General features: G+C 49.7%; 2 protein-coding genes across 23 annotated transcripts in view; both read left to right on the top strand.

Annotated features, from left to right (window-relative positions):
• PUF60 (poly(U) binding splicing factor 60) overlaps positions 1-9573 on the top strand; it is a 35614-nt gene extending 26041 nt beyond the window's left edge. For 3 of the 5 annotated variants that reach the window (XM_036763719.1, XM_036763702.1, XM_036763727.1), the window contains 9 exons: positions 95-184; positions 1462-1512; positions 5162-5323; positions 5463-5555; positions 6220-6433; positions 6561-6751; positions 6947-7082; positions 7371-7606; positions 8010-9573. In XM_036763719.1, coding sequence (XP_036619614.1) covers positions 95-184; positions 1462-1512; positions 5162-5323; positions 5463-5555; positions 6220-6433; positions 6561-6751; positions 6947-7082; positions 7371-7606; positions 8010-8309 — 1473 coding nt within the window. In that variant the 3' untranslated portion in view covers positions 8310-9573. The remainder of the gene's footprint in view (positions 1-94; positions 185-1461; positions 1513-5161; positions 5324-5462; positions 5556-6219; positions 6434-6560; positions 6752-6946; positions 7083-7370; positions 7607-8009) is intronic. The other 2 variants (XM_036763735.1, XM_036763710.1) reach the window with 1 other exon arrangement.
• Positions 9574-11947: 2374 nt separating this feature from the next.
• SCRIB (scribble planar cell polarity protein) overlaps positions 11948-24907 on the top strand; it is a 75347-nt gene continuing 62387 nt past the window's right edge. For 17 of the 18 annotated variants that reach the window (XM_036756885.1, XM_036756839.1, XM_036756856.1 and 14 more), the window contains exons 1-13: positions 12303-13796; positions 15885-16002; positions 16993-17071; positions 17256-17345; positions 17477-17533; positions 17752-17815; positions 17938-18012; positions 18505-18649; positions 19031-19149; positions 19682-19881; positions 20000-20166; positions 20454-20584; positions 20890-21015. In XM_036756885.1, coding sequence (XP_036612780.1) covers positions 13638-13796; positions 15885-16002; positions 16993-17071; positions 17256-17345; positions 17477-17533; positions 17752-17815; positions 17938-18012; positions 18505-18649; positions 19031-19149; positions 19682-19881; positions 20000-20166; positions 20454-20584; positions 20890-21015 — 1530 coding nt within the window. In that variant the 5' untranslated portion in view covers positions 12303-13637. Of the gene's footprint in view, positions 13797-15884; positions 16003-16992; positions 17072-17255; positions 17346-17476; positions 17534-17751; positions 17816-17937; positions 18013-18504; positions 18650-19030; positions 19150-19681; positions 19882-19999; positions 20167-20453; positions 20585-20889; positions 21016-24907 lie in introns of all 18 variants that reach the window. The other variant, XM_036756951.1, reaches the window with a different exon arrangement.

The following is a 24907-nucleotide window of genomic DNA, read 5'->3' as shown; positions in this document are numbered from 1 at the left end:
TGAATTTTGGTGCCTGGATCTGTGGGGGGAGTAAATGATAGACACTCTGGGTCTTGATCTGTTACGACTATACTATCTGTTGCTTCTCCGATAGGCCAAGAAGTATGCCATGGAGCAGAGTATCAAGAGTGTGTTGGTGAAGCAAACCATCGCCCACCAGCAGCAGCAGCTCACCAACCTCCAGGTGAGATACCCTCCTTCTCATGTATCACCTCCCTTCCCTGCCCTGAGGAGCCCAGGTCCCAGGGAGCCATAACAGCTGGCTGGCCCCCAGGCCCCAGGCCTCTCATTGCTGTTTCCACAGTAAAATCCAAGTGTGCTGTGAAAAGTGCCCCAACCACCCAGATTGGGGAAGGGAAGCTGCTGCTGCCTCCTCCTCTTCTCCTCCCCCTTCCCCCTTCCTGCTGAATCCTGAGAAGTTTTTAGCCCTTATTCCTGGGGCCCACTCTAGAGATTCTTGGGTCTTCCCAGAGATTGATTCACCTCCTTGATTCATCTCCACTTCCCCCAGTCCAATGGACTTTCTTCTCCCTGATGTTTTCTCCTTCTTGCCCTCCTTTCTTGTTCTCCTCCCTACTTTTCTTTTTCACATTGGCTCTGCCCTGTGTTGTTTGAGCCCATGGTACCCTTGTTCTTTTCCATCACTCTGGGGTCCCACTCTTCTACTTTTTCTGTCCCCATCTGCTGCCATCTCATCTTCAGTGCTCACTGCTCTTCCCTTCCCTCCCTTTTCCTTTTCCTGGGCTGTATGCATGGCCCGCAGGCACATGTGGTGTGTATAATGGCTCTCCTTGCCTACAAGCCTTGGGCTGTAGGGCTGAGTTCTATGTAATGTAGCTATGTCCCTCAGCCTGCCTGCCCCCCTCCCCTTAGCAGGAGGTAGAGCTGTCTGGGCTTGGCCTCTCCCCAAAAGTTCTCCTTCTCCCTGGGATGGGAAGTTCCAGTTTGGATTCTGGGGCCAAGGCACATGCCTAGGAGAGGCAGCTCTGCTCTGCTCTGCTCTCAGGTGGCTGGTGTGGTGGTTGTGATGACTGTATGAGGGGCTTCTTATAATGCCAGGGGTGAGGCAAAGGCTGTGATGACCGAGGGCCATAGTGCCTTGAGCCCCTGCCTCCTTCCTCTCTCCCTCCCTTTCTCCATCCATCCCTTCCTCCCTCTCTCCCTCCCTCCCCTGCTGGGAGAGACTACTGCTCCCTCCACTGCAGCTCCCTCCCTACCTACCTCCCTCCTGCCCTGGCTGGGCAGGCTTGGAGAATTGGCACATTGGGCCCGGCCAGCCCGGGGCTCAGGAGGCCCTGAGGGGGCAGGCGGTGCAGGCGGTCGGTCGGTCGGCGGTGAGGGGAAGGAAGGCAGGCCCTTCCAGCAGGCAGGGTCTCCGTGCCGCTGTCTGCGTGAGTTGTTGACAATAGCGGGAGAATGCTCAGCTCCAACAGACTGAACTCTGTCTTTACTGTCTTTCAGATGGCAGCAGTGACAATGGGCTTTGGAGATCCTCTCTCACCTTTGCAATCGGTCAATAGAAATACTCACTTCTTCTGGGGCACATTTCCTTAGTCAGGGCCTAGAGGGGGGCAGTGAGGCCCGCGTGGTGGGGACCATGCTCCCCCAGCCCGCCAGCTCTGGACGAGCCGAGCAGAGAGCCGGGCGGGGCCGGGCCCGGGCAGCAGCTGGCCAGCTGTTTGGGAGCACACCCCCCGGGACATTGGGGGACAGCCGTTTCCCTAGGGATGCCTCCGTTCTGAGGGCCCGCCTTAAAAGTAACCGGCCAGGTAACTCCGGAGGGGCAGCAGCCGCCTGGGAGGGCAGCAGCCAGCCACGCACGCACTTGGGGCCGCAGAGGGCAGGCTCCCTGCACAACTACGCTCCCTCCCGGCTGGCCTGTCTCTTGGGCCGTGGTTGGGCTTCTGGTGAGAGAGGGGGGACCCCATGGCATCATATTAAGTCCTGGGTGGGAGGGAGGATGGGTGGGAGAAACATAACCAACCCAGGGGCTGGGGGAGGTGGGTGGAGGGTAAGGGAGCAATGAAGATACTGGAGGATTGACCTTGGGCTTTGTGGGCTTCCATTAATGGGTTGTCATGAACAGAGAGTTGCCTAGCCACCAGAGGAGGCCACCACTGGGCCAGGAGCAGCCCCTCTTTGGGGTCTGCCCAGTAAGTGGAAACCCTTACCTGGCCCTTAGGGGATAGGAATTTATAAGAAGGAAGGCAGTTTTTCCACCAGCCATTCCCATTCCCCTCCACCTCCCCTCTGTTTCCCCTGTTTACCCTCTGCCTGCCCCTCCCCAGCCTCAGTATGAAATACAGGCAAAGCCCTGGGCTGGGGGAGCTTTAGAGATAGAGACCGGAAAAGGTAGAGTCCTCACCATCAGGGTGCCCCTATTCTAAGAGGGAAACAGCCCCTGGTCAGATGCAGTGGGGGAGAGACCCTAGTTTGAGCGATGTGGCCCTTAACTTTAGGGAGCCCACCTGGTCTGAGAGAAAATGTCCCTGCTCTGATAAGGAAAGGACAGCTCCCTGGTTGCTGAGCGATATTGTTCCCTGGGGGAGCTCCTGGGCTCAGGAGGAGAGACTGCCCTTGCTTTAATGGTGTAAAGAGAGGGCTCCCATCCCAGTTTGATAAGGGAACTTTCCTCTGCCCTCAGGCAGCCCCTGATCTGAGTCAGATGTGGCCCCTGCCTTCAGGGAGGCCCTGCTTCCAGTTGGGAAAGAGGCCTTCTCAATTTGATGAGAGACTTGGTCCTTGCCCTCAGGGGGAGAAGGCATGGCCCCAGCCTTTAGGGAGTCTCCCCTCTGAGAAAGTAGACTTGGCCTGGAAGGGAGGTTGTGGTCCCTGCCCTCTGGGAGTGCCCTTGGTCTGGAGAGAGAAAAGGGCATCTCAGTTTGATGAGAAATAAGCTTTCTGCCGTTGGTGACTTCCCTCCAACCTGATCGAGTGAGACAGTTCCTCTCCTTGAGGAACCTTCAGTTTGAAGGGGAAAGATAAACCCATCTTGGGGCTTCAATTTTAAAGAAGGCGGCATATTGCCTGTCTGGGAAGAGACAGGGCCTCTGTTTTGGAGAATTTGCCTGTAGTATCTAAACAATTAAGTTGGTCACTTTTTTATAATGACCTCCAGGCCCTGGGTGTTGCCCCTTTCCTGTTGATCTTTCTTTCCCCCTTCCCCAAGAACCACTATGGTTTTGTCTCAAGCCCTGTACCTTTGGGGTAGATAGGTCAAGTGCCAAGAGCACATAAACAGAACTGAAGGTGAGGAATGCACTTAAGGATTCACTTGTCTGAATTATCTGTGGCTTCCAACTCTCCTGTTCTTCCCAGGGTAGCCCTCCTCAGTCAGGAAAGGGCTAGCAGCAGAGCTGGGCGCAAAGAGAGAGGGAAAGGTGTCCCTTTCCTGCGTCCCTGCCTCCTCCCCCACATTTCTGGTGTACGCTGAGCCCACTGAGAGAGGAATAAGCACAGCTGGTTCTCCCAGCCCTTTCCCAAGAGCAGCATTGTGCCTGGCTTAGGCTGGTGATTTGGGGGATGAGGGTGGAGGTAGAAGAGACATTGTAATATCTCAGAAGATGGTGTGGGTGAGTCTATGATGTCTCCCAATCAAGGATCTCCAATGGACAGTTCAGCCCCAGTGTTAGTGACAGCCCCAGCCATATCCTAGGAATAAGACCTTTCCTCTCCTCTTGCTATGGCCACTGTCTTGTCTGTCTGTCGATCTCCTTAGCCCCACAGCTGCCGGACGGAAGTCCACTGCTCTCACATTGTGAGGTTTTGACCCATAGAGACAACCCTGCCAACCCCAGGGGGTAGGATGCCAACTCCTCTCTCCACCTCACCAAAGGAATTCCCCAAACCTCTTACTGCTCTTGATGCAGGCAGTTGCTACATAGTCATTCTGGGTCATTAAAGGGTGAGGTGGGGAGCCGGCCTATTGGGATTGCATTTGCCCTTCCCACTACCCCCAGCAAAGACTGATTCTGCTTAATGGGGCCCTGTGCAGGGTTGGGCTTTGGCGTACGTGTGGTTTGTGCTGTGGACGTGAAGAGTGCAAACCCCTTGGCCAGCCTTCCTCCCCATATCCTCCCTAATCCTCCTGGATTCTGTAGCTGTGGAATCCTTGGAAAGGACATAGCTGAGGGAAAGCCACTTGGGCTCTGCTGCCATGTTCCCTCCGTCCTCTCTGTGGGCTTTACTTCTCAAGAGGACTTGCTACTAGGAGGTGTTGGCTAGAGCCAGGGCCAAGACCAGCTCAAGGTTTCTGCTTTGAGCTCCCGTTCCCACCCCTTGTTCCTTCTGTCTGTTTTAAGCTGGGTACAGTGAGCCTGGACGAGAAGGAGAAAGCAAGGGGGTTGGGCCTATAGTTTGCTGAAATTAGAGCTCAGCCTATAGTACCCCAACTTCTGGAGAAGGCCCTTGGGGCTCTGGATTCTCCCTTTTAAACCCTAGGCTGTAATTGTGCGACTTTCAGAGGTAGCCTCCTAAGGTGAGAGTGCTGGACAGAGGGGATCTCCCAGCCTAAGTGTAGTAGGGCTCTGTCGAACAGAACTGAAGGATAAGGCTCCTGGGACTGCCCTACACCTCCAAATCATTCAACTCCTTCTGGCTAGGGCCTCAGCATTGCCTGTCTGTTGCCTATGTCCTGGGCAATCAGGGCCTGATGACCTGGGGGGGGAAGAGGGTGGGGGAGTGGTGGTGGTTGGTGCTTTTGTTGAATTCTCCCTGCCCAGTCTGGTTTCCTTTAGTCCTGGCTTCATTTTCTTGAGCCAGAGCAGTACTGTTGTACTGAATTCCCCATAAACGTGGGAAGGAAGTAGGGAATGGGGGAAAGGTATGGAGATCCCAGGCCTGGCCACCTGAAGCAGCCATTGCAGAGGTGATTGGTCAGCATCAATGTGTGACTGGGAGCTGGCCCTTGTGGGGGCTAGCAGGGGGGAGGGTGGATTGGGGGCCTGCCTGCCCGCCCGCCAGCCTGCTGCCACCTTGCCCTGCACAGCCTGGCCAGAGCCTGCCCCTGCTGCTGTGTGTGTGTGCAGGGTGAGCTGTCTCCCACAGCTCTGAAAAAGGGTGTTGGGGTAGAGTTGAGGATTGGGGAGAAATTTTTCCTGGTTCCCTCACGCTTCCTCCATGCTCATGGGTCAGTGGTTCTTTCTCTTTTTCTCCCCTTTAGATGGCAGCTCAGAGGCAGAGGGCACTGGCAATCATGTGTCGGGTGTATGTGGGCTCCATCTACTATGAGTTGGGAGAAGATACCATCCGCCAGGCCTTTGCCCCTTTCGGGCCTATCAAGAGCATAGACATGTCCTGGGATTCAGTCACCATGAAACACAAGGTGGGCCTGGGCCTACATGCTCCACTTCTAGCCCTGGGTGGGTTAAGAAGGGGGCTTTGTCTCCAGGGGGTATGCTGGGACTTGGCTCCAGGTCCAGGGCTTCCCATCCCCCCATAACCCAGCTTTTCCCCTGCATTAGGGTTTTGCCTTTGTGGAATATGAGGTGCCAGAAGCAGCGCAGCTGGCCTTGGAGCAGATGAACTCTGTGATGCTAGGAGGAAGGAATATTAAGGTGAGGAATTTCAGGGGAGTAGCCTTCCCCTTAGTATGGGGTGACCAGGTCCAAGAGGTAGGTGAAGAAGGGAAGCTTTCAGGAGCAAGAAAGACCTGAATAAGACCAAAAGCTCATCACTTAGTATTTATTGGGAGTGGAGGGTTGAAGGGAATGGACAGGGGGAATGATGCACTGGAAAGGGTCTAATGATAGAGGGCCCTTCCTTGCTGAAACTTAGGCTCCAAACCTGGACTTACGTGGGCAAGATCCTTGTTCTTTCATACTGACATTAAGTCTCATGGGGGCTTGCAGACTTTCACAACCACAGCTTTATGTGAAATATCTTGGGAGCATTTTCAAAGGTAGTTAAATGCACATATGTGGAATCAGTGTTCCTCAGTTCAGAGGGAAAACAGAATAGGAGAGACCCAAAAAATGGCAGAGTAGAGTGCCTTGGAACCTGGGCTTGACATAGCAGCCACATTGATAGTTCTGGGATTCCTTACTACCTTGGCCTGCTCTGATAGAAGATGGGGTTTCTGACCACAAAGATTTGCCTTTCCTGAGGCCTAGTTCTGTGGTAGTTGGTGGACAGGAAGTACATTAGGGGTTATGGCCTGCTTGGCCTATCAGTACTTTGAATGGTCTGCCTAACCTGCCCATTCATGCCACCCACTCTCAGGTGGGTAGGCCCAGTAACATCGGACAGGCCCAGCCCATCATTGACCAGCTGGCTGAAGAAGCCAGAGCCTTTAACCGCATCTACGTGGCCTCAGTGCACCAGGACCTCTCAGATGATGACATCAAGAGTGTGTTTGAGGCCTTCGGCAAGATCAAGTCATGTACTTTGGCCCGGGACCCGACCACAGGCAAACACAAGGGCTATGGCTTCATCGGTGAGCCCAGGGGAGTATAAGGGGAGGGAGAAGGGCCATTATTAGCAAGGCTCTGACTCAAGGGAAAGGTGGAGTAGGGGCCATGGATAAACTGCTACAGGTCTTACTGTTTTCTCTGTCCTTGCAGAATATGAAAAGGCCCAGTCATCTCAGGACGCTGTCTCATCCATGAATCTCTTTGACCTGGGGGGCCAGTACCTTCGGGTAGGCAAGGCAGTTACACCACCTATGCCCCTGCTTACACCTGCCACCCCTGGGGGCCTTCCACCTGCAGCTGCTGTAGCAGCTGCTGCTGCAACAGCCAAGATCACTGCTCAGGTAAGAGACATGTCAGCAGAACTAAAACGGGTGTGTGTGGGGGGGATGTGGTTTGTGTGTGGGGGTCTGGTTTTTTTAATCTCTGTCTTATTATTGGGGAGACCAAGGGATGACTTTAGAGTTGGGGAAAGGAGGTGAGGTATGGAGCTGGTCTGGGGCTAAGGAGGGGCCTGAGCTCTTGTTATCGTGTTGTAGGAAGCAGTGGCTGGTGCAGCTGTTCTGGGCACTCTAGCCACGCCTGGACTGGTGTCACCAGCACTGACTCTGGCCCAGCCACTAGGGGCTCTACCACAAGCTGTCATGGCAGCCCAGGCCCCTGGAGTCATCACAGGTAAGCACCCCAGCCACCCATTCCAGTCTGTTGCAGGATCCCCCTCCTCCCTGTACTCTCTGGGCCAGAACTACTTCTTTCTCTCCCCAGCTTTGTTGCTTTTAATAGACTTCCACTCTTGGCTCCATCATTATTCCTATCCAATGTCACCACAGTTTTTTTCTGTTAGGACTTGAGCAAATGGCTAGGGGGAGAAGATGTGGCGTGGGGGTGATCAGATTCCTGACTGGGAGGTTGGGGAGAAGATAACTTTAACTGGTAACCCATAGTTATGTTGTTGTGTGACAGGTGTGACCCCTGCAAGACCCCCCATCCCTGTCACCATTCCTTCTGTGGGGGTGGTGAACCCCATCCTGGCAAGCCCTCCAACACTAGGCCTCTTGGAACCCAAGAAGGAGAAGGAAGAGGAGGAATTGTTCCCCGAGTCAGAGCGGCCAGAGATGCTAAGTGAGCAGGAGCACATGAGCATTTCAGGCAGTAGTGCCCGCCACATGGTCATGCAAAAGCTGCTGCGGAAGCAGGAGGTAAATGAGACCCCCAGAGCTCAGCCTATCCCTACTTCTCTATCCCATCCCATTGCCATCACCCTGGGTCTGTGTCCCTCCCACTGCAGAGGCTTATCTTTACCTCCATAGACTCTTGTCCTGATTTTTAATGACTCTAGGCACCATGTTAACTCCTAGGAACCAGGCTGGGAATCTTTGGAATCCATTGAATTAACCATAGCTGTGTGGGAGGAGGATAGGGAAGGGGTGAGGTGTGTGGCAAGAGAGTTACAGTCAGAGTGGAGGGGCAGCATGAAGGTCTGTGTTAACTGCCAATATCAGGTGGGGCAGTGCATAAAAGCATGAGAGGAAACCCTCCCCACCTGCACCTCTGAGATGGAGGGCACCTAGTCCCAGTACTCACATCCTCTTCTTCTTACAGTCCACAGTGATGGTTCTACGCAACATGGTAGACCCCAAAGACATTGATGATGACTTGGAGGGAGAAGTGACAGAGGAGTGTGGCAAATTTGGGGCTGTCAACCGTGTCATCATCTACCAGGAAAAGCAGGGTGAGGAGGAGGACGCTGAAATTATAGTCAAGATCTTTGTGGAGTTCTCCATGGCCTCAGAGACACACAAGGCTATTCAGGCCCTCAATGGGCGTTGGTTTGCTGGCCGAAAGGTGGTGGCTGAGGTCTATGACCAAGAGCGCTTTGACAATAGTGACCTGTCTGCGTGACCTCGGCCTTGCTTCTCCCCAACCTCCCACAGACTTGAATTTTCCTCTTGTCTCTCCCCTCCAGTTTGTGTAGAAAGATATATGGGGCTGAATTCAGCCCCTGCCTGGCCTTTTTGTGTAGTTTGGATAAAAGTACGGATGCTGCTGGCCCCCTGTACACACCGTGTGTGAGATCATATGCTTGCCGGCTCTCCCCAACTCTCCATGGACTTTTATCTTCCAGGGCCTCTTCCTAGGCTTTGGCAAGAGCTTTGTGGCCCTTGTGGTGCTTTGAGGGGCCATCTAGCCTCACCCTTTGTGTCAATTTTTTTCAGTTCAGCAAACGTTTGCTCTGTGCTGGGGTAAGACGGGAAGATATGGTCTTCTCCTCAAGGACCCCATAACTGGGTAAATAATGCACACACAATGAAATAGAATGATGCAAAATAGTATCTTTTCCCTCTGTTTTCTGCAGAAAGGTAAGGGACTGTCCCTTTGAGACTGGACCCAGCCCTACCAGTCCTGTCTGGTTTAGATAAAACCATGAGGGTCATACTTTGAAATCTTAAAGGGGCAACAGTTTGGGTCAATGCATTTCAAGGAAGGCTTTACAGAGGAAGAGAATTCCAGTCATGTGAAGTCAGGGTGGGATTTGGTTACTGGAGATCAGAAGCAGCATTCTTGGGGTAGCAATAGGGTAGGTATAGAAAAGGAGGGAGAATGTTGCTGACTTGTCTCCTGGAGGGAGGGACACAAGTCCATAGAGAAATTGGCTTCTAGGGGAACAACTCCTTGGCTATTAATACCTATAGCAAAGGACTACCTTGTCTTATCTAGGTTAGCAAAAAGGAAGCACAGGGGAAGATTCATAGGTAGGTGGGATGAGAAAGGCTCGGCCTCACCTGATTATAGCAGTTAAGAAGTGGACACATTCCTCCCAAGAGCTGCTGTATCTCTGACTTCACCCTTCCTTTCCTCCTTTTCTAGTGTTAGCTCCCTTGCCTGCTCTTTTCCTCACCATCTTTTATTTTCCAGCTGTTAGAGCCCTCACCAGGGACCTCATCCTGCCATGGGATTGGCTCATCCCCTGTGTATGGCTTTTTCTTCACTCTCCTACTGACTGGCTTGAGGGCAGGAACATTGGTTTAGATCCTCAGATGAGCCTCAAGATTTGGTTCTATGTAGGGTTGACCTAAACTTTTGAATCTATCTACAAGTAATTCATGAGTGTTTACTATGAAAAGGACATACTTCTAGGGGCTCAAGGATTAAAAGTGTAGGCATACCCAGAAGAGTGTGGCTTTGATCATCATTTCCCAATAGCATTATGTTGGGAGCAAATGTCATTTGGCTTTACAGAAGTCTTGTCACATAGTTCTACCAGTTACTCACTTAGAAGATTTCCTAAGGACCTAATTGCCCCTGTAACATCATTTTACCTGGTCAGTTTAAGTAACCAAGTGCCTGCCCCTCAAGGAGACTACAGTTTAATTGAAATAATATGTACATACTTGAGAAGCTTTTATGTGACATTTTGTGATGTTGCATTACATTAGCTTTGTGTTTCCTTTGGAAACCATTTCTCACCAAACCTATCACCCTTTCTACCTCAGTTTTTCCTGATGTAAAGCAGATGCCATCAGAGAAATAGATGCCCAGTGAAGAAAAAGATGGGCTAGTTTTATAACAAGAATGAAGGTCAAGGCTAAGGGACAGCTTGCAGGTTCCTTTCATTTCCTGCAAATGTGAGAACTTGAAAGAGGCACTCAGCACATTGGATGGATCACCTGTGGTGAATTTATAAGAGCGTGTGGATGGAGCGAGATCGCATTAATGAAGGGAATACTCATGTTAATGAAATGACAGTCATTATAGAACTGAAGTTAAGAATGTAGCCAAAGAAAGAAAAATATGCTAAATAATAATCATTGTTAGCAGTCTTCAAATGGGTTAGATGACCACCTATCAGGGAAAAACATTTCTTTCAGGCATAAGTTGGACCAGATGACCTTGTGAGGTTTCTTTCCAACTCTGCAAAGAAATGTCCCTTCTGCAAATACTCACTTCTGTGGTGTATCCCGAGAAGTAATTCAGCCTTTGCTTGCAGTAGGTGGCCTTGAAGCAGGCTGCAGGTTCCCCACCCCTGGGAAGACTCCTTATGAGGGAACCCCTTCTCCTTCTTTCACTCCCCAAAGTTTTCTCCTGGCCAAGTGTTCCATCCTTCAGATCCTTCACCATTTTTTCTTGTCCTCTTGATATTTTCCAATTTATCAATGGCTTTTTAAGATGCATCTGGAACTGAAAACTATTCCAGACATGGTCAGTTTATTTTCCAGACAGGACAATTTATTTCCACCACTTTAGACCCCATCTGTATGCAGCCTAAGATTGTTAGGGATTTTTTTGGTGCCAGAGCACACAGTTGATTCAGTGTGAGCTTACCGTCTCCTGAAACTTCCAGGCCTTTTTCAGATGAACTGCCTCCTAAAAGTAAGCCCAACATACTAGCCCATCAAGATATATTTGGGATTCTTATTATCATCCAGTGCCTTAGCTATCTCTTTTAAGATTAGTTTGCAAAGCATAGTACAGGGGGAAGTCCTGGATTTGGACTTAGGTTCAAAACTGGGTCTGCCACATGTTGTCAGTGACTGGGTGAGTTACTTCCTGGGTGAGGGGTTGGACTACGTGACTACTGAGCACCCATCCATCTCTCTCTCTTAGGGTGTTCAACTAATTAGGAAGCCACCTAATAAGGAAGACCTCTAATAAGGCCATCATCCCATCTAGTCCATAGTTCTCTTGTCCACATGAGTAACATGAGAGCAGGCTAAATTCTTTGTGAAAGTAGGTAAAGCTGTAGCTAATTTGAAATGATTTGACAAACCCATGAAAAATTCCCTCTTAACACACTCGAGAAGCAGGGAACTAGTTTGAAGATGCCACTATCTTTTAAAAAAGGTGGGGGGCAGGTGAGCAAGATTTCTCTTCCAGTCATTAACATCTCTCCCATTCTCCACGATCTTAAGATCAGCCACCACATTTCCCAGTACCCCAGGATGGAGATCTGAATCTGACAACTTGAACTCATCAGAGCTCCCTATTAAGCCATTTCCAGTCCAATTTTTTCCAAGATGAAACAAGCAAAAAAAGTTCTGCCTTCCCTCTGTCCATTATTTTTGTCCCATTCCTAATTTGAGCTTCACCTTTTCCCCTAATACAGCTACTTTTTAAAAATGCTTTTTGTTGTCCTTGGTATGTCTCCCATTCTCTACTTTAGAAAGATAAAGATCAAGATACTGGTAGTGACCAGAGCCCTACTGCAACCTCCGCCCTACTGCAACCTCCCCCTTACCGCCCCTTGTCCATCAGGAACTATAGTTCCCATAATGCTCGGCATTCTGGCGTCGCTCCCCTTGGATTGGCTGGAAAGCCCAGACTACATTTCCCTGCATGCAAAATGAGGAAAGGGAATGGGAAGGACTTTAGAGAACTTGACGGACCGAGAGTGGGCGGGGGGGGGAGGGGTATGGGTCCCTGGAGGGGCCAATAACGTAGGAGAGGCCGCGGGGTGTTCTGGGAACTGCAGTCCTCCACTGGGTTTGGGACTGGGGCGGCGGGGGAGGGACTCGCCTTCCCGGCAGGCGGCGCGGCAAGCAGGCGGTTGGGCGGCCGGTGGCGGTTCCGGCGGCGGCAGCGGCGGCGGCGAGGACGGACGGAGGGACGCCGCACTGACGGCTGGAGTCGGAGCCTAGACCGAGACCGAGACCGAGGCCGAGGCATCGCCGGGGAACCGAGAGTAACGCAGAGCCGAGAGCTGGCGGGATGTGGGAGCGGAGCTTCAGCTCCTGAGCGCCCAGTCGGGGCCGCGCCCCCCGTCCCCCCGCCCCAGGCCTCTCCCCACCCATTTCCCGGGCCTCGCTGAGCTGAGCCCAGCGGGCCGGTGAGGAGACGCCCCCGCCCCGCCTTCCCGGGGAGCCCCCCTCGGAGACGTCGCCCCGCCCCTCCCGGGATCCCCTTCCCCCCAGCTGTCTGCAGAATCCTCGCCTCAGGTCCCGAGTCCTTGGCTCTCCCCGCAAACCTCCTAGCCCTCCCCCGAAGTCCGCCCGATAGGGATCCCCCGGAGCTCCTCCAGTCTCCCTGCAGAGACTCGCCTCTGCCTCTGGTCTCCTCAAAGACTTGCCCCTTTGTCCTAGACTGAGGTCTCAGCCCCTTTACACACGCATACACACTCTCACTCTCCACCCCCTCCCCACTCGCCCATACTGCACTCCCTAGGCTGCTCAGATACACCCCGCTCCTCCTTTCTCCAAAGAAGTGGGAAATCCCTTCTAACTGTCCCCAGGGACTGGCCCTCTCCTTCCCCAGGCTGTCATCAGAAACCTGCCTCTTCACTTTTCACAGGCCCGCCCCCCATCTCTTCAAAGATTCCCTTTTCTCACAGGAATCCCTCCTTCCTGTACTGACTTTTTTTTCACACATTTCCTCCCCCTTCCCCAAAACAAACCAACATTTCAGCTTGGGGAATTTCTCTTTTTCTAACTAGGATAGCCTTCTCTCAGTCCCTTCCTCAGTGGAGATTCTTAAGATACCTTCTCCTAAAATCAGCTTTAAGAGAGACTCCTCCCTCCTAGGGTTTTTACTCTTGAAATCTAACACTTTTTTCATTTTTTTTCTTTAATTGAAGAATTTTCTAAGAGAACTGAGTTGCATATATCACATAGAGAACGCTTCTCATTCCAGTTCCTATAGAGAACCAAGCCCTTCCCAGGAACTTCTTTAGGTCTCTCCTGGCAGTAATATTCTTTGTAAGGATCCTCTTCAGAGATCATTGCCTTACCATTTTTTTCCTTCCCCATCACCTATCAGGTGCTTTCAGGGGAATCTTTGAACTCCTATCAGGGGTTTCTTGACCCCAGTCCCCTTCCTCTGGTCCCAGCGTTCACCTCATAGGGTCCAGCTCCCAGCCGGCTCAGGCCTGGCCCCCACCTGCTCTCCCGCATGCAGCCGCGAGCTCTCTCGAAGCCCCCTGCCTCCCAGTCCCTCCTCAGAGGCTGCCCAGGGCACCTGTGCCCAAGGCAGTGCCATTGCCAGACCTTGCTGATCCTGGCCTGGCCTCACCTTCCTGCTCCCCGATAAGAGAGGCCAGGGGCTCCTGCTTGTTGCCCCCAGCTCCTATTCCGTGCCTCTCCTGATGCCTCCTGCCCAGACCTGCTTGGTTTTGGCTCCTGTAACCCTTGTCTAGGGGCCCCTTGGCCTGAGCCTCTTTGACCTTTCCTTGCCTGCCGGAGTCCCTCTGCTCTCTTCCCTCTTCTCCATCCTGGGGGAGGGGAACCTTCCTGAAGCACCATGCTGAAGTGCATCCCCTTGTGGCGGTGTAACCGGCATGTGGAGTCAGTGGACAAGAGGCATTGCTCGCTGCAGGCGGTTCCAGAAGAGATCTATCGCTACAGCCGCAGCCTGGAGGAGCTGCTGCTTGACGCCAACCAGCTGAGGGAACTACCTAAGGTGAGGGGGTTGGATAGTTATCCTAGGAGGCACAGCATCATCAACCCATTAGGTCCTGTTCCTGTTACCCCTACTACCAGCATGCATGTGGGAAGGAATAGCTAGTTATCTGCTCCTTTATGGTATGCTGGGCATACCATGTGGGACACTGAGAAGTGTCCTTCGTTGTCACTGTGGAATCCAGGCTAGGAAGCTTGGAAGTATGCATCATTTTCTCTGAACCCCTGGAACAAAGGGTAATCCATGTGTGATGACAAAGTTGTGTAGCAACACACAGTTTTTTGGATCCCACAAGAGCCATATATCTTGGCTGGAGGGGTTCCACTGGTTCTGCGCTCTGCTGTCATTGGGACTAGGCTATTGTTGGATTCTAAGAGGCTTGCCAATTGATGGTTTGAGTAAATTGCCTTCTCTTTCAGTAGGGAGCTTCCTATTCTTAATAGGGCCTCCCTGGGGAACTGAGGGTTGGGTAATAATTGGGAGTTCCGAGGAGGAGCTATACTAGGAACTTCTTCTGGGAGACTCCCACGTCTGGTTGTCTGGGTATTTTATCTGACACCAATATCGTCTATCACTTGTCAGTCATCCACATTTCATTTGGGGAGGACCTCCTGGAAAATCATTGGGCACTTTCCACCATCCTCACTTTCACTCAACTGAGGGTCCTTAGGTTGAGTCCCTCATTGAGCTTTAGTCCGGAAGAAAGTATGTGATCCTGTCCTTTGATCTCTGAGGAGTCTGTAGAAGACACTGGCAGGAGGGTCACCTCCTCGTCCTAGGTGTTGGAGGAGCTTGAGTCAGAGCAGGCCCTACTGAACCAGCCCTGCCAAGTCCAACTGGTTCCTGTTCCACCTGAGCTCCTTCCTTCTCCCCTCCCCCCTCTTCTTGGGCTACCTGCTGCTGAGAAGGCACCAGGTGGCACCTGTCACCAGGCAGCCACTGCCCATCTCTCTGGGAAGGGAGGGGAGAGAGGGAACTGAGATGTGAAACCCGAGCAGGAGTCAGGCAGGCAAAGGCTGTGATTGTCCTAAGCAAATCTTCTGTTCAGGGCTGATTAAAAGAAGCTTTTAATTTGCTTACATCTAGGGAGGCCCTAAGTCTATTCCCAGTAGTCCCACCCCTCCTTCTTGGGCTGCCTGGGTTTCCGTCCCTGGGGCAGGGAAGCCTCAGCCTGTCCAGGCAGGATAGGGGTTGGGCCCTTGGGATTTTGGCCTGGCTCTCTTTCCTTCCTTACTTCCCCTCCTCCAATGCAGTACCAGCCTTTTCTCCAATATTCCTGTAACTGTTCTATCCTGTCCCCACTGCTTTTTTCCCTTTTGTTTCTTCCCCTCTCCCCTTGGTGTCATTGTCTAGTGCCCTGGATTCCTTGCCTCGGCTCCCGTATTTTTCTTGTTCCAAACTCTTGCATGTCTACTTATGGTGCCTAGACATTCCCCCTCATTTACGTTGTCCCCATCTACAGCTCCTCTCTGGCACCCCTGTTCTCAGGGCCTACCCTGGCTCCCATTGCTAGAGGTCCAGTTGTCCTCTGCCTACTTACTACCTTGGTCGGGCCATTGTGTACCAGAGATGTGGGTGGGAGCTGTTGTGCTAGTGTCTTGTGAGGGAGGGGGCACTGTTGGAGAAGCAGATTCCAAAGAGCTTTGAGATTCCTAAGTCTCGGTGTTAAATGGCCGGAAATCCGTGTGTTGTACATCACAATGGACAAACAGCCGACTCCCTGGCCTTGAGCTGGCAATCCACAAACTTCCTACCTTCCCCATCTGTGTTCTTGGGGCCTGTGGTCTCAGTTCTGTGGAAGTGAGCTTGTGTCTGTTAGAGTCGTAGTAACAGACTGAGAGGGAGAGCAGGAGATTGAGGAAGCTTATTGGTTTATTTGTCTCTTAAGATGGAATGGGCTTTAGGGTTCTTCAGGGCATTGGTTCTAGGGGAGCTGGTGGGAAACGTGTAGGATGCTTGTAGGATTGGTTGTGAAGTGGGAGGGCTTGAGAGGCTGCTTTTGAGATGTACTTGTTCCCTTGACTTTTCCTTTTAGCCTCACAATCTTAATGAGGCCCCCATGAAATACTTTTTTCTTTCATTTCCTAGCCTTTCTTCCGCTTGCTGAATCTTAGAAAATTGGGCCTGAGTGACAATGAGATTCAGAGGCTGCCACCCGAGGTGGCCAACTTCATGCAGCTGGTGGAGCTTGATGTCTCCCGCAATGGTGAGAGGCCTTGGGGAAGGGGCTCAGGAGTGGGGAGAGGAGATTTATATGGGTGAGAGGAGGGTGGGTATGGGCAAGATGACTGAGAATAGTAGGTATCGATGAAAGGAGGTGCTTGCGTTGTCTTCGTAATGATGGGAAGATTAATAAAATTTTGATCTGGGCTCCAGGTTACTAAGTGTACAGTGCACAAAAGAACACCCAACATCAATCCTAAAGGAATTCCCGGAGGAGGTATTACTTCAGCAGTTTAAAAAGGGTCAGGGCTTATTGATAACACCAAAGCGAGGAAACTTACAGATCTGCAGCTGAGCCTGGTGCTAGGAGCTGTTACAGATGCACTCTGGGTACCTCAGCTCTACCAGCAGGCCGTTTGTAGCTACAAACTTTTTTTCATTGTTGGACTATTTAATATAGTAGTGTTTTGTATGCTCATCTGTTTCTATGTGTTTTGTGATTTTTCATTTTTTTCAGTTTCTCAGCAAAAATTTTTTGGGTACATTAAAATGTTGAAAAAAAGTTGAAACTGAGGAAATAGAATTGGGTGGGGTTTGTTTGGGTTTTTATTTTTTTTAAATTCTTCCCTCATCTGGATCAGTATAGGGAAGGAGGATCATTTTAGTTTTTGGATTGTAACTGCTAGTGTCAGATCTAATGGAATTGGGAACAAGAGGGATAGAGTTTGGGTCACTTGTGGTTCCTAGATGCCCTTACTGTCTGGACATTCCTCCGATAGGAATGATAGGAGGGCTACTGGGATGACAGATTCAAATCTCATCTCAAACAATTACTAGCTGTGTGACCCTACGCAAGTCACTTAACCTCTCTTTGCCTCAGTTTCCTTATCTGTAAAATGGGGATAATAACAACACCTACCTCCCATGATTGTTGTGAAGGTCAAATGAGATAATAGTTGTAGAGTGCTTAGCATAGTACCTAATACATAGTAGGTGCTATATAAACGTTAGCTATTTATATTCTGTCATGCAGACATCCCTGAGATACCTGAGAGCATCAAGTTTTGCAAAGCCCTGGAGATTGCAGACTTCAGTGGGAACCCCCTCTCCAGGTGAAAGGACTAGGGAGAAGTGGTTTTTTGTGGTTTCTGAGGGTCCTGTTCCTGTGGGGCAGCAGTGGGATGGGAAGCTAAGTATTCTCTAATCTGGTGGTGGTGTATTTAAGGATCAATCTTTTCCTCTAAAGAGGGTTGTCTGGAGGTCTTTTCTTCTCCTTGACTCTCCCAACCTCTGTAGGCTCCCTGATGGCTTCACCCAGTTGCGCAGCTTAGCTCATCTTGCCCTGAATGATGTATCTCTGCAGGTGCTGCCAGGAGATGTGGGCAAGTGAGTGAATGAGGGGATTTGGGCAGGGTAGGGGAATTAGATGATGGGATTCTCTGGGAGAGGGGAGTGGCAGTGTGGCTAAAGTAGGAACCACCTTCCATCTCTTACTCTTACTCCAATCTCTCTTCCAGTTTGGCTAACTTGGTGACATTAGAGCTACGGGAGAACCTGTTAAAGTCCCTTCCCACGTGAGTTTCAGCAGACCCCTTATCCTAGCCAAGTCTTCTTTTCTGCCTCCAGAGATTCCCTCTCCTCCTAGTCTCTAAGGCTTTGGTTATTCACAACCTTAGTTCTTTGGGATGCAGTTTGAGCTCTTTCTTTCTCTCTCTAGTCCCCTATCCCTTCAGTTGCCCTCCACCAAACGCTTAACCTATTCTGTCCCACACTCCTGCTCTCCTACCTGCAGGTCCCTGTCCTTCCTTGTCAAACTGGAACAGTTGGATCTAGGTGGCAATGACTTGGAAGTGCTGGTAAGGGGCAGGGTCTAAGCCCTGGGGACTGAAGGTGGTGGTCATGGTGGGGATGTCTGGGCAGAAGCAAGAGAATTCCTCAGCTTCACTGATAGATCTTTACTTGTCCTATTCTGTTATAGCCAGACACTCTGGGAGCCCTTCCCAATTTGCGAGAGCTGTGGCTGGACCGAAATCAGCTGTCTACACTGCCTCCAGTGAGCAAAAGGGAGACTGAAATCAGGAACTTTCTCCCTGACTCCCCCTGTTTTGCTTGCTCCCTGCTTTTCTTTACTTAACCCCTACCTTCCTTTGAGCCTCCACTTTTCCTCATCTTTTACCAGTCTTCTCTCACTTTTCTTGCCCCTTTCCTTCTCTGTCTTCCCCATCTTTTCAAAATTTTCTTATTCTCTTGTGTCTCTCCTTCTAAACTCTCCAACCTTTCCTCCTTTCCCCTGGTTCTAGTCCTTCCTAACTCCTCCATTCCTCTCCCTTCTTAGCTTTTCTTTATTTCTTCTCATCTTTCCCTTGCTTCTGTTTATCTTTCAACCTTTCCTCTATACCCATGCCTCCCATCCTTACTTCCAGCCTCTATTGAGCTCTTCTCTTTCAGCATTCCTCAGCCTATAGCTTTTCTGTCTCCATTGTCCTTCCAAACATCTTTATGCTTTTAGTCCATCTCTTTCTTACCATTTCCCCACTTTTTCTAGGAGTTGGGGAACCTTCGGCGCTTGGTGTGCCTGGATGTGTCTGAGAACAAACTAGAGCAGCTGCCAGCTGAGGTCAGCGGGCTGACCCTGCTCACGGACCTATTACTGTCTCAGAACCTGCTGGAGCGGCTCCCAGATGGCATTGGTATGTGGGGTGTTCCAGAGACATTAACTTTTTGGTGGTGAGGAAAGGCTTAGGTAGGGGAAGAGATGAAGGGAATAAGCATTTCTATAGCACCTCTTCTTTACCAGGCACTGTACTATGCATTTTACAAATATCATCTCATTTGAACCTCACAACAACCCTGTGAGGTAGGTGCTACTATTATCCCCATTTTACAGATGAAGAAACTGAGACAGAGATTAAATGACTTGCCAAGAGTCACATAGCTAGTAAGTGTCTGAGGCTGAATTTGCATTCAGGTCGTCCTAAACTCCAGGCCCAGCACTCTATTCATGCTGCTGCTAGCTGCTTCTGTTGGGAAAATCTCTTTCCTTTATTTCCTCTGTTCCTTTCTGTCCCCAGGTCAATTGAAACAGCTCTCCATTCTGAAGGTGGATCAGAATCGGCTTTGTGAGGTTACTGAGGCCATTGGAGAGTGTGAGAATCTATCAGAGCTCATTCTCACTGAGAACATGCTGACGGTATGGACCACAGAGCCTGGACTCCTCACACATACCCACCTGATTCCCCAGACTGTGATCCTGGCCTATCTGTCGTCCCTGCATTCCCTGCCCTTCACCTCACAGATCCGATCCTAGCCCAGTGATGGTTCTTGCCTTCAGACCCCATGATCCCTGCCTTGGCACTCTTAACTTCTATTCTTGTCACTTCCATCCTGGTAGTCCATGACGCTTTAAGTGCTGCCCCTGACTCCATAGGCCTCAATCGTGCCTACATTTGTCCCTATCCTGATCCCAAATCTGATCCCTGTAATGTTCTCCACGCTCGTCTTCTCCTTCCTTCTTTTGTCTCTGCAGAAGTCCTTTGTACACCTCCTGTCCTGAACACTCACTTGGGTCACTAGAAACCACCCATGGGACAGGGTCTCATTCTAAGTTCCAATAGAAGAGGGCTGACCCTGTGATCCTACTGACGGGTTGGGCAAAAGTGTCACTGACCTCTTGACAGTGACTTGGAAGCCCTGGGTTCATGGCCCATATTGTTCCCTGCCAGGCACTTCCCCGGTCCTTGGGGAAGCTGACTAAACTGACTAACCTGAATGTGGACCGAAACCGGTTAGGAACACTCCCTGCCGAGGTTGGCGGCTGTACCAGTCTGAATGTGCTTTCCCTCCGTGACAACCGCTTGGCCTCTCTGCCCCCTGAACTGGCTGGCACCACTGAGCTGCATGTGCTGGATGTAGCAGGGAACCGGTAAGCAGACTTCCCCCTTCCCATTCCTCATTCCCACCTCTTCCTCTTCCCCTTGCTTAATGGAGGGGCCCTTGGCTCAGGGGAGCAAGGCCTCTCTCAATAGTCCCCATCCCCCTAGGCTGCAGAGTTTGCCCTTCGCCCTCACCCACCTCAACTTGAAGGCCCTGTGGCTGGCAGAGAACCAGGCTCAGCCCATGCTCAAGTTCCAGACAGAGGATGATCAGAAGACTGGGGAGAAGGTGCTCACCTGCTACTTGTTGCCCCAGCAGCCCTCACCTAGCCTTGGTAGGACATGATAGTATTCAGCTCTCCTCCTCACCCCAACCCCTCCCTACTACTCCCTGCATTCCTGCCTCGCCTTCCCCAGAGTCGACCCTAACTCCACTCCTTTTTCTTCCCCTGTCCCAATTTCTTGCCTCACCCTGTCCCCCCAACCCCCCTACCCCACCAGGTCTCTGCCTCACCCTATCCCCCATGTTTTTTCCCCCGCTAGTCCAATTCTTATCTGCCCTGGTCCCCCTCCCTTCGTGTCTTCCCCTGGCCCAGTCCCTGCTTCCTCTCTGCTCCTCCAGACACCCTGCTGCAAAGCAGCCTGGATGAGAGCTGGAGTGGCAGCCACAGTCATGTGAACCGGGTCAGTGTGATCCAATTCTTGGAGGAGCCTGTGGGTATGGAGGATGAGGAGCCTGGGGCAGAGAAGAGGGTGAGTTGAGGGGCTGGAGTGTTTGAGAAGCACTAATACTTTGGAAGACAAGTTTCCATTCCCCCTTACTTGTTAAGCAGCTGTCTCCCAGAACTACACCAGTCACTAAATTCCCACCGCCCCCCCCACCCCCCACTCCATTTGTGGTCACTTCTTTGTGTTTATCATTGTCTTAACATTAACAGCACTAATTCTTGGCCACTCTTTTTGCTAGTCACTGTCCTCCTTCCATTCCCTCCCATCTCACTCTTCTCTCCTTGCCCAGGGCAGAGTCCACTTTTAAATTATGGTCACTCTTATGTTAGGGTCTGCAGCGAAGAGCTACCCCTCACCCCAGCGAGTTGAAGGTTATGAAGAAAGTGATTGAGGATCGACGTAATGAGGCCTACGCAACAAAGCCTGATTCAGAGCAGATGTTGCCCACTGAGGAGGTATGAAGAGAGAATCCTGGGGGGTGGGGGTGGGAGGAGGCACATATATTGGGGGATAGAAAATTTTGTAAAGGTGTGGGGTTAGGAGAGATGGGAATCAAGAGTAAGAGGACGTAGAGTAGGAGTGTGGTTGGGAGATACATCTTGGTTCATCCAAGAAGGTCCTCCAGCATCCCCTACTAGCCTCTTCTTTTTCCTTTTCTGTCCCAGCCTGACCTGAGTCTCCTGGTTCTGCATCTGATGCATACCAGCTTAAGTAGTTTTCTTTCTTGGATGAAGTATAGAAACCCTTTCCTTCTGGGCGTCAGTCAGGATTGTGAGGTGGAAAGAAGGCTGTATTTGAAGGCAGGCATCCTGGATTCTTGTCCATTTCTTTCACTGACTTAGCTATCCAACCTTGAGCAAGTCAGCTAAACTTTCCTGGGCCTTGGTTTTTGCATTTGTACTATGAAGTTAATACAATTTGTGTTGATTGCCTCATAAGGTTAGAATGAGGCTCCACAAACTTGAAAGTTTACATTTCTATTGCAATATGAAGTGCAATAGAAGTGTGGCATTGTGCTGGTCTTATAGTCAGGAAGACCTGAGTTCAGATCTCACCTTTGACACTAGCTGTGTAATTCTGGCCAACTCAAGTAACCTGTCTATACCTCATCAAACTCCCTAGGACCAGAAGTATGCTAGAACTAACTCCTGTCCTGCAGGAGCTGATAAATTTTCAGTGTGAGCATTTACACCTTGTAAGTCAACAAAAGCTATAGATCAGGGCTTGATTTGTTGTCTTGTTGATTGCCTAGATTTAAGAAAGTGATGAAATTTAAATGATGTAGATTAAATTTAAAAGTCTGTTGTACATTTTTGGAGAGAGAGTTGTTAAATGTTAATTTATCAGCATACACCTTCCTAGGACTATCACAGACAGATTGTACTCTGTCTTGATGGAGGGAATTTCCCATGCTAATGAAATCACAGATCTTTCTTTTATTCCAATATTGTTAAGGCAGGGCTAGAGTTTTTTCAAAAGAAACTTTTACTACAAAACCAAAGGAAACCAGAAAATAACAAAAACATAGACATGGAATTAGAGTGATTTTTGGCTATGTTTTCAGAAGGAAAGGTAACTAGGTGGTGCAGTGGCTAGAGCTCTGGGCCTGGAGTCAGAAAGACCTGAGCTCAAATCCAGCCTCACACACTTGTCAGCTGTGTGATACTTGGCAAGCCACTTCACTGCTGTCTGCCTCAATTTCCTCATTTGTAAAACTAGCACCTACCTCCTGGGGTTATTATGAGGATCAAATAAGATGAGGTAATGTTTGTGAAGTGCTTTGCAGACCTTAAAGTGCTGTGCAACATTATGAACTATTACAGTGTCCAAAGCGAAGGAGGGAATAATACCGCTATTCCCTGACCTCACCTCAGTGTTTTATTCAGGTCTGGGCCCCACATTTCAGGAAAGGATATTGATAAGCTGTAGCAGGTGCAAAGGAGAATGATTTGAATGGTGAAGGAACTGGAAACCCTGTTTTTGAAGATTAAAGGAGCTGGGTATTTTTTATTGGTTGGGGAGGGAGGTGGGGAGGAGAGCAGGAAATCACCATTTTCAGATAGCTAAAGGGATGTCATGAAGGCAACACATATATCCTTTTCAGGTCTAACCATGTGTGATTCTTACTTGGACCAATGACTAAGAGTTACACAAGGAGGCAGATCCCTGGTGTATATGAGAGAGACTTTTTAGCTTTCCAGTAGTGAAAAAGGCTACCTTTTTTAAGTGCTGAATTCCATGTCACTGGAGATATTCAGAGAGAGATTGTGTTAAGACTTGTTGTAAATGTTATAGTAGGTGTTCCTTTATCAGTAAGTTGACCTGGTGACCCCTTCCCAACTTTTTAGATTCTGGGAGTTTACAGAATACAGCCATCTGAATCTCCCATGACTAAAGTCTAACCATGGATCAGCTGGGCTGGGCAGGAGACATTTCCTGAGACACTGAGTCCTAGTTTCTTTCCCACTCTGAGGATCTGTGCCCAAAAGCACCTTTCTTAAACCTTGGGCATTTTCTATTCCTCTCACTTTGTCTTTCCTAAGAAAAGTCCTCAGACTAGTGCTCTGGTTCTTCATTTTGTGGGAATGTAGACCCATGTTGGAGAAAGAAACTATTATATGTTATAAAATTTTTAAAATAAAATAATAGTTAGCATTTACACAGCACTTCGTTTTGCAAGGAACTTAAAAATATCATTTCATTTTATCTTCGTCTATATGTCCTTCAATGTGTCTGTCAGTACCTTCCCCAGCAGGGGTCTCATAATATAGTGAATCTTGACTTCTGTTCCTCAGGACTCATCCTTCACTCTTGTCAAGAGTCTGGGGTCATTACTTCACAACTGTTAGTATGTGTGTCCCCTCCTGCCTGATCCATACTACCCATCCCTGTGTCTTCTCCTGGGGAACCCAGAGCACAACAGTGAGAAAAATAATAGCTTTCATTTCCAAAGCACTTTATGATTTAAAAGGACTTTTCTTAGAGCAAACATGAGGTAGAAATTAGTAGGACGATTATCCCCGTTTTGTAGCTGGAGAAACAGGCTTTGGAGAGGTTAAGTGACTTGCCCAGGGTCATATAACAAGTGCAAGAGCCAGTAACGACACTCAGGTCTAATGATGCTTAAGCACAGTGCCTCTCCCACTAAGCTACACTGAGTGTCCTAAAAAGAGGTCTTAAGGTGAGAGGCATCAGAGGACCTTATTTCTGCTGCTCTTGGGACCCAGCCCTGGACAACTTCAGGGGCCTCAGGGACTAAATACTGGAATCCAAATGAGGAATCGGGTTGTCTTTTCCCACCCAGACCTCAGGCAGCATCCCTTTACTACATCCCCTGCAAGTGGTCATGCATCCTCTGTAACCTCTCCAATGCCTACCTCCCTAGGCAACTGATTTTATTTTACAACAGCTTTTTTTTATTTTTTAAGGAAGTTTTCCTTACGTTGAACTGCAATATGCTTCTCTGCACCTTCCAATTATTCCTTGTTCTGCCATGTAGGCACAGGTTAAAAAGTACTTTTCTCCCTCATGATAGCTCTTTTTTTTTTTTGTTTTTTTACAGGTGAGAAATGGGATTTTCTTTTTTTTTCTTTTTTTTTGTTTAGTTTTCAGCATTGATTTTCACAAGAGTTTGAATTACAAATTTTCTCCCCATTTCTACCCTCCCCCCCCACTCCAAGATGGCGTATATTCTGGTTGCCCTGTTCCCCAGTCAGCCCTCCCTTCTGTCACCCCATTCCCCTCCCATCCCCTTTTCCCTTCCTTTCTTGTAGGGCAAGATAAATTTCTACGCCCCATTGCCTGTGTATCTTATTTTCTAGTTGCATGGAAAAACTTTTTTTTTTTTGTTTTTGAACATCTGTTTTTAAAACTTTGAGTTCCAAATTCTCTCCCCTCTTCCCTTCCCACCCACCCTGCTTAAGAAGTCAAACAATTCAACATAGGCCACATGCATATCATTATGTATAACCCTTCCACAATACTCATGTTGTGAAAGACTATATTTTGCTCCTTCCTAACCTATCCCCCTTTTTTGAATTTTCTCCCTTGGCCCTGTCCCCTTTCGAAAGTGTTTGTTTTTGATTACCTCCACCCCCATCTGCCCTCCCTTCTGTCATCCCCCCTTTTTTTTATCTTCTTCCTCCTTTTTTCCTGTGGGGTAAGATACCCAAATGAGTATGTATGGTATTCCCTCCTCAGGTCAAATCTGATGAGAGCAAGATTCACTCATTTCCCCCTCACCTGCCTTCTCTTCTCTTCCTACAGAACTGCTTTTTCTTCCCACTTGTATGTGAGATAATTTACCCCATTCTATCTCTCCCTATCTCCCTCTCTCAATATATTCCT

Source organism: Trichosurus vulpecula, chromosome 1, assembly GCF_011100635.1.
Source record: "Trichosurus vulpecula isolate mTriVul1 chromosome 1, mTriVul1.pri, whole genome shotgun sequence".
Classification (NCBI taxonomy): Eukaryota; Metazoa; Chordata; class Mammalia; order Diprotodontia; family Phalangeridae; genus Trichosurus; species Trichosurus vulpecula.
Note: the sequence above shows the minus strand (reverse complement) of the source record. Positions and strands in the feature narration are given on the sequence as shown.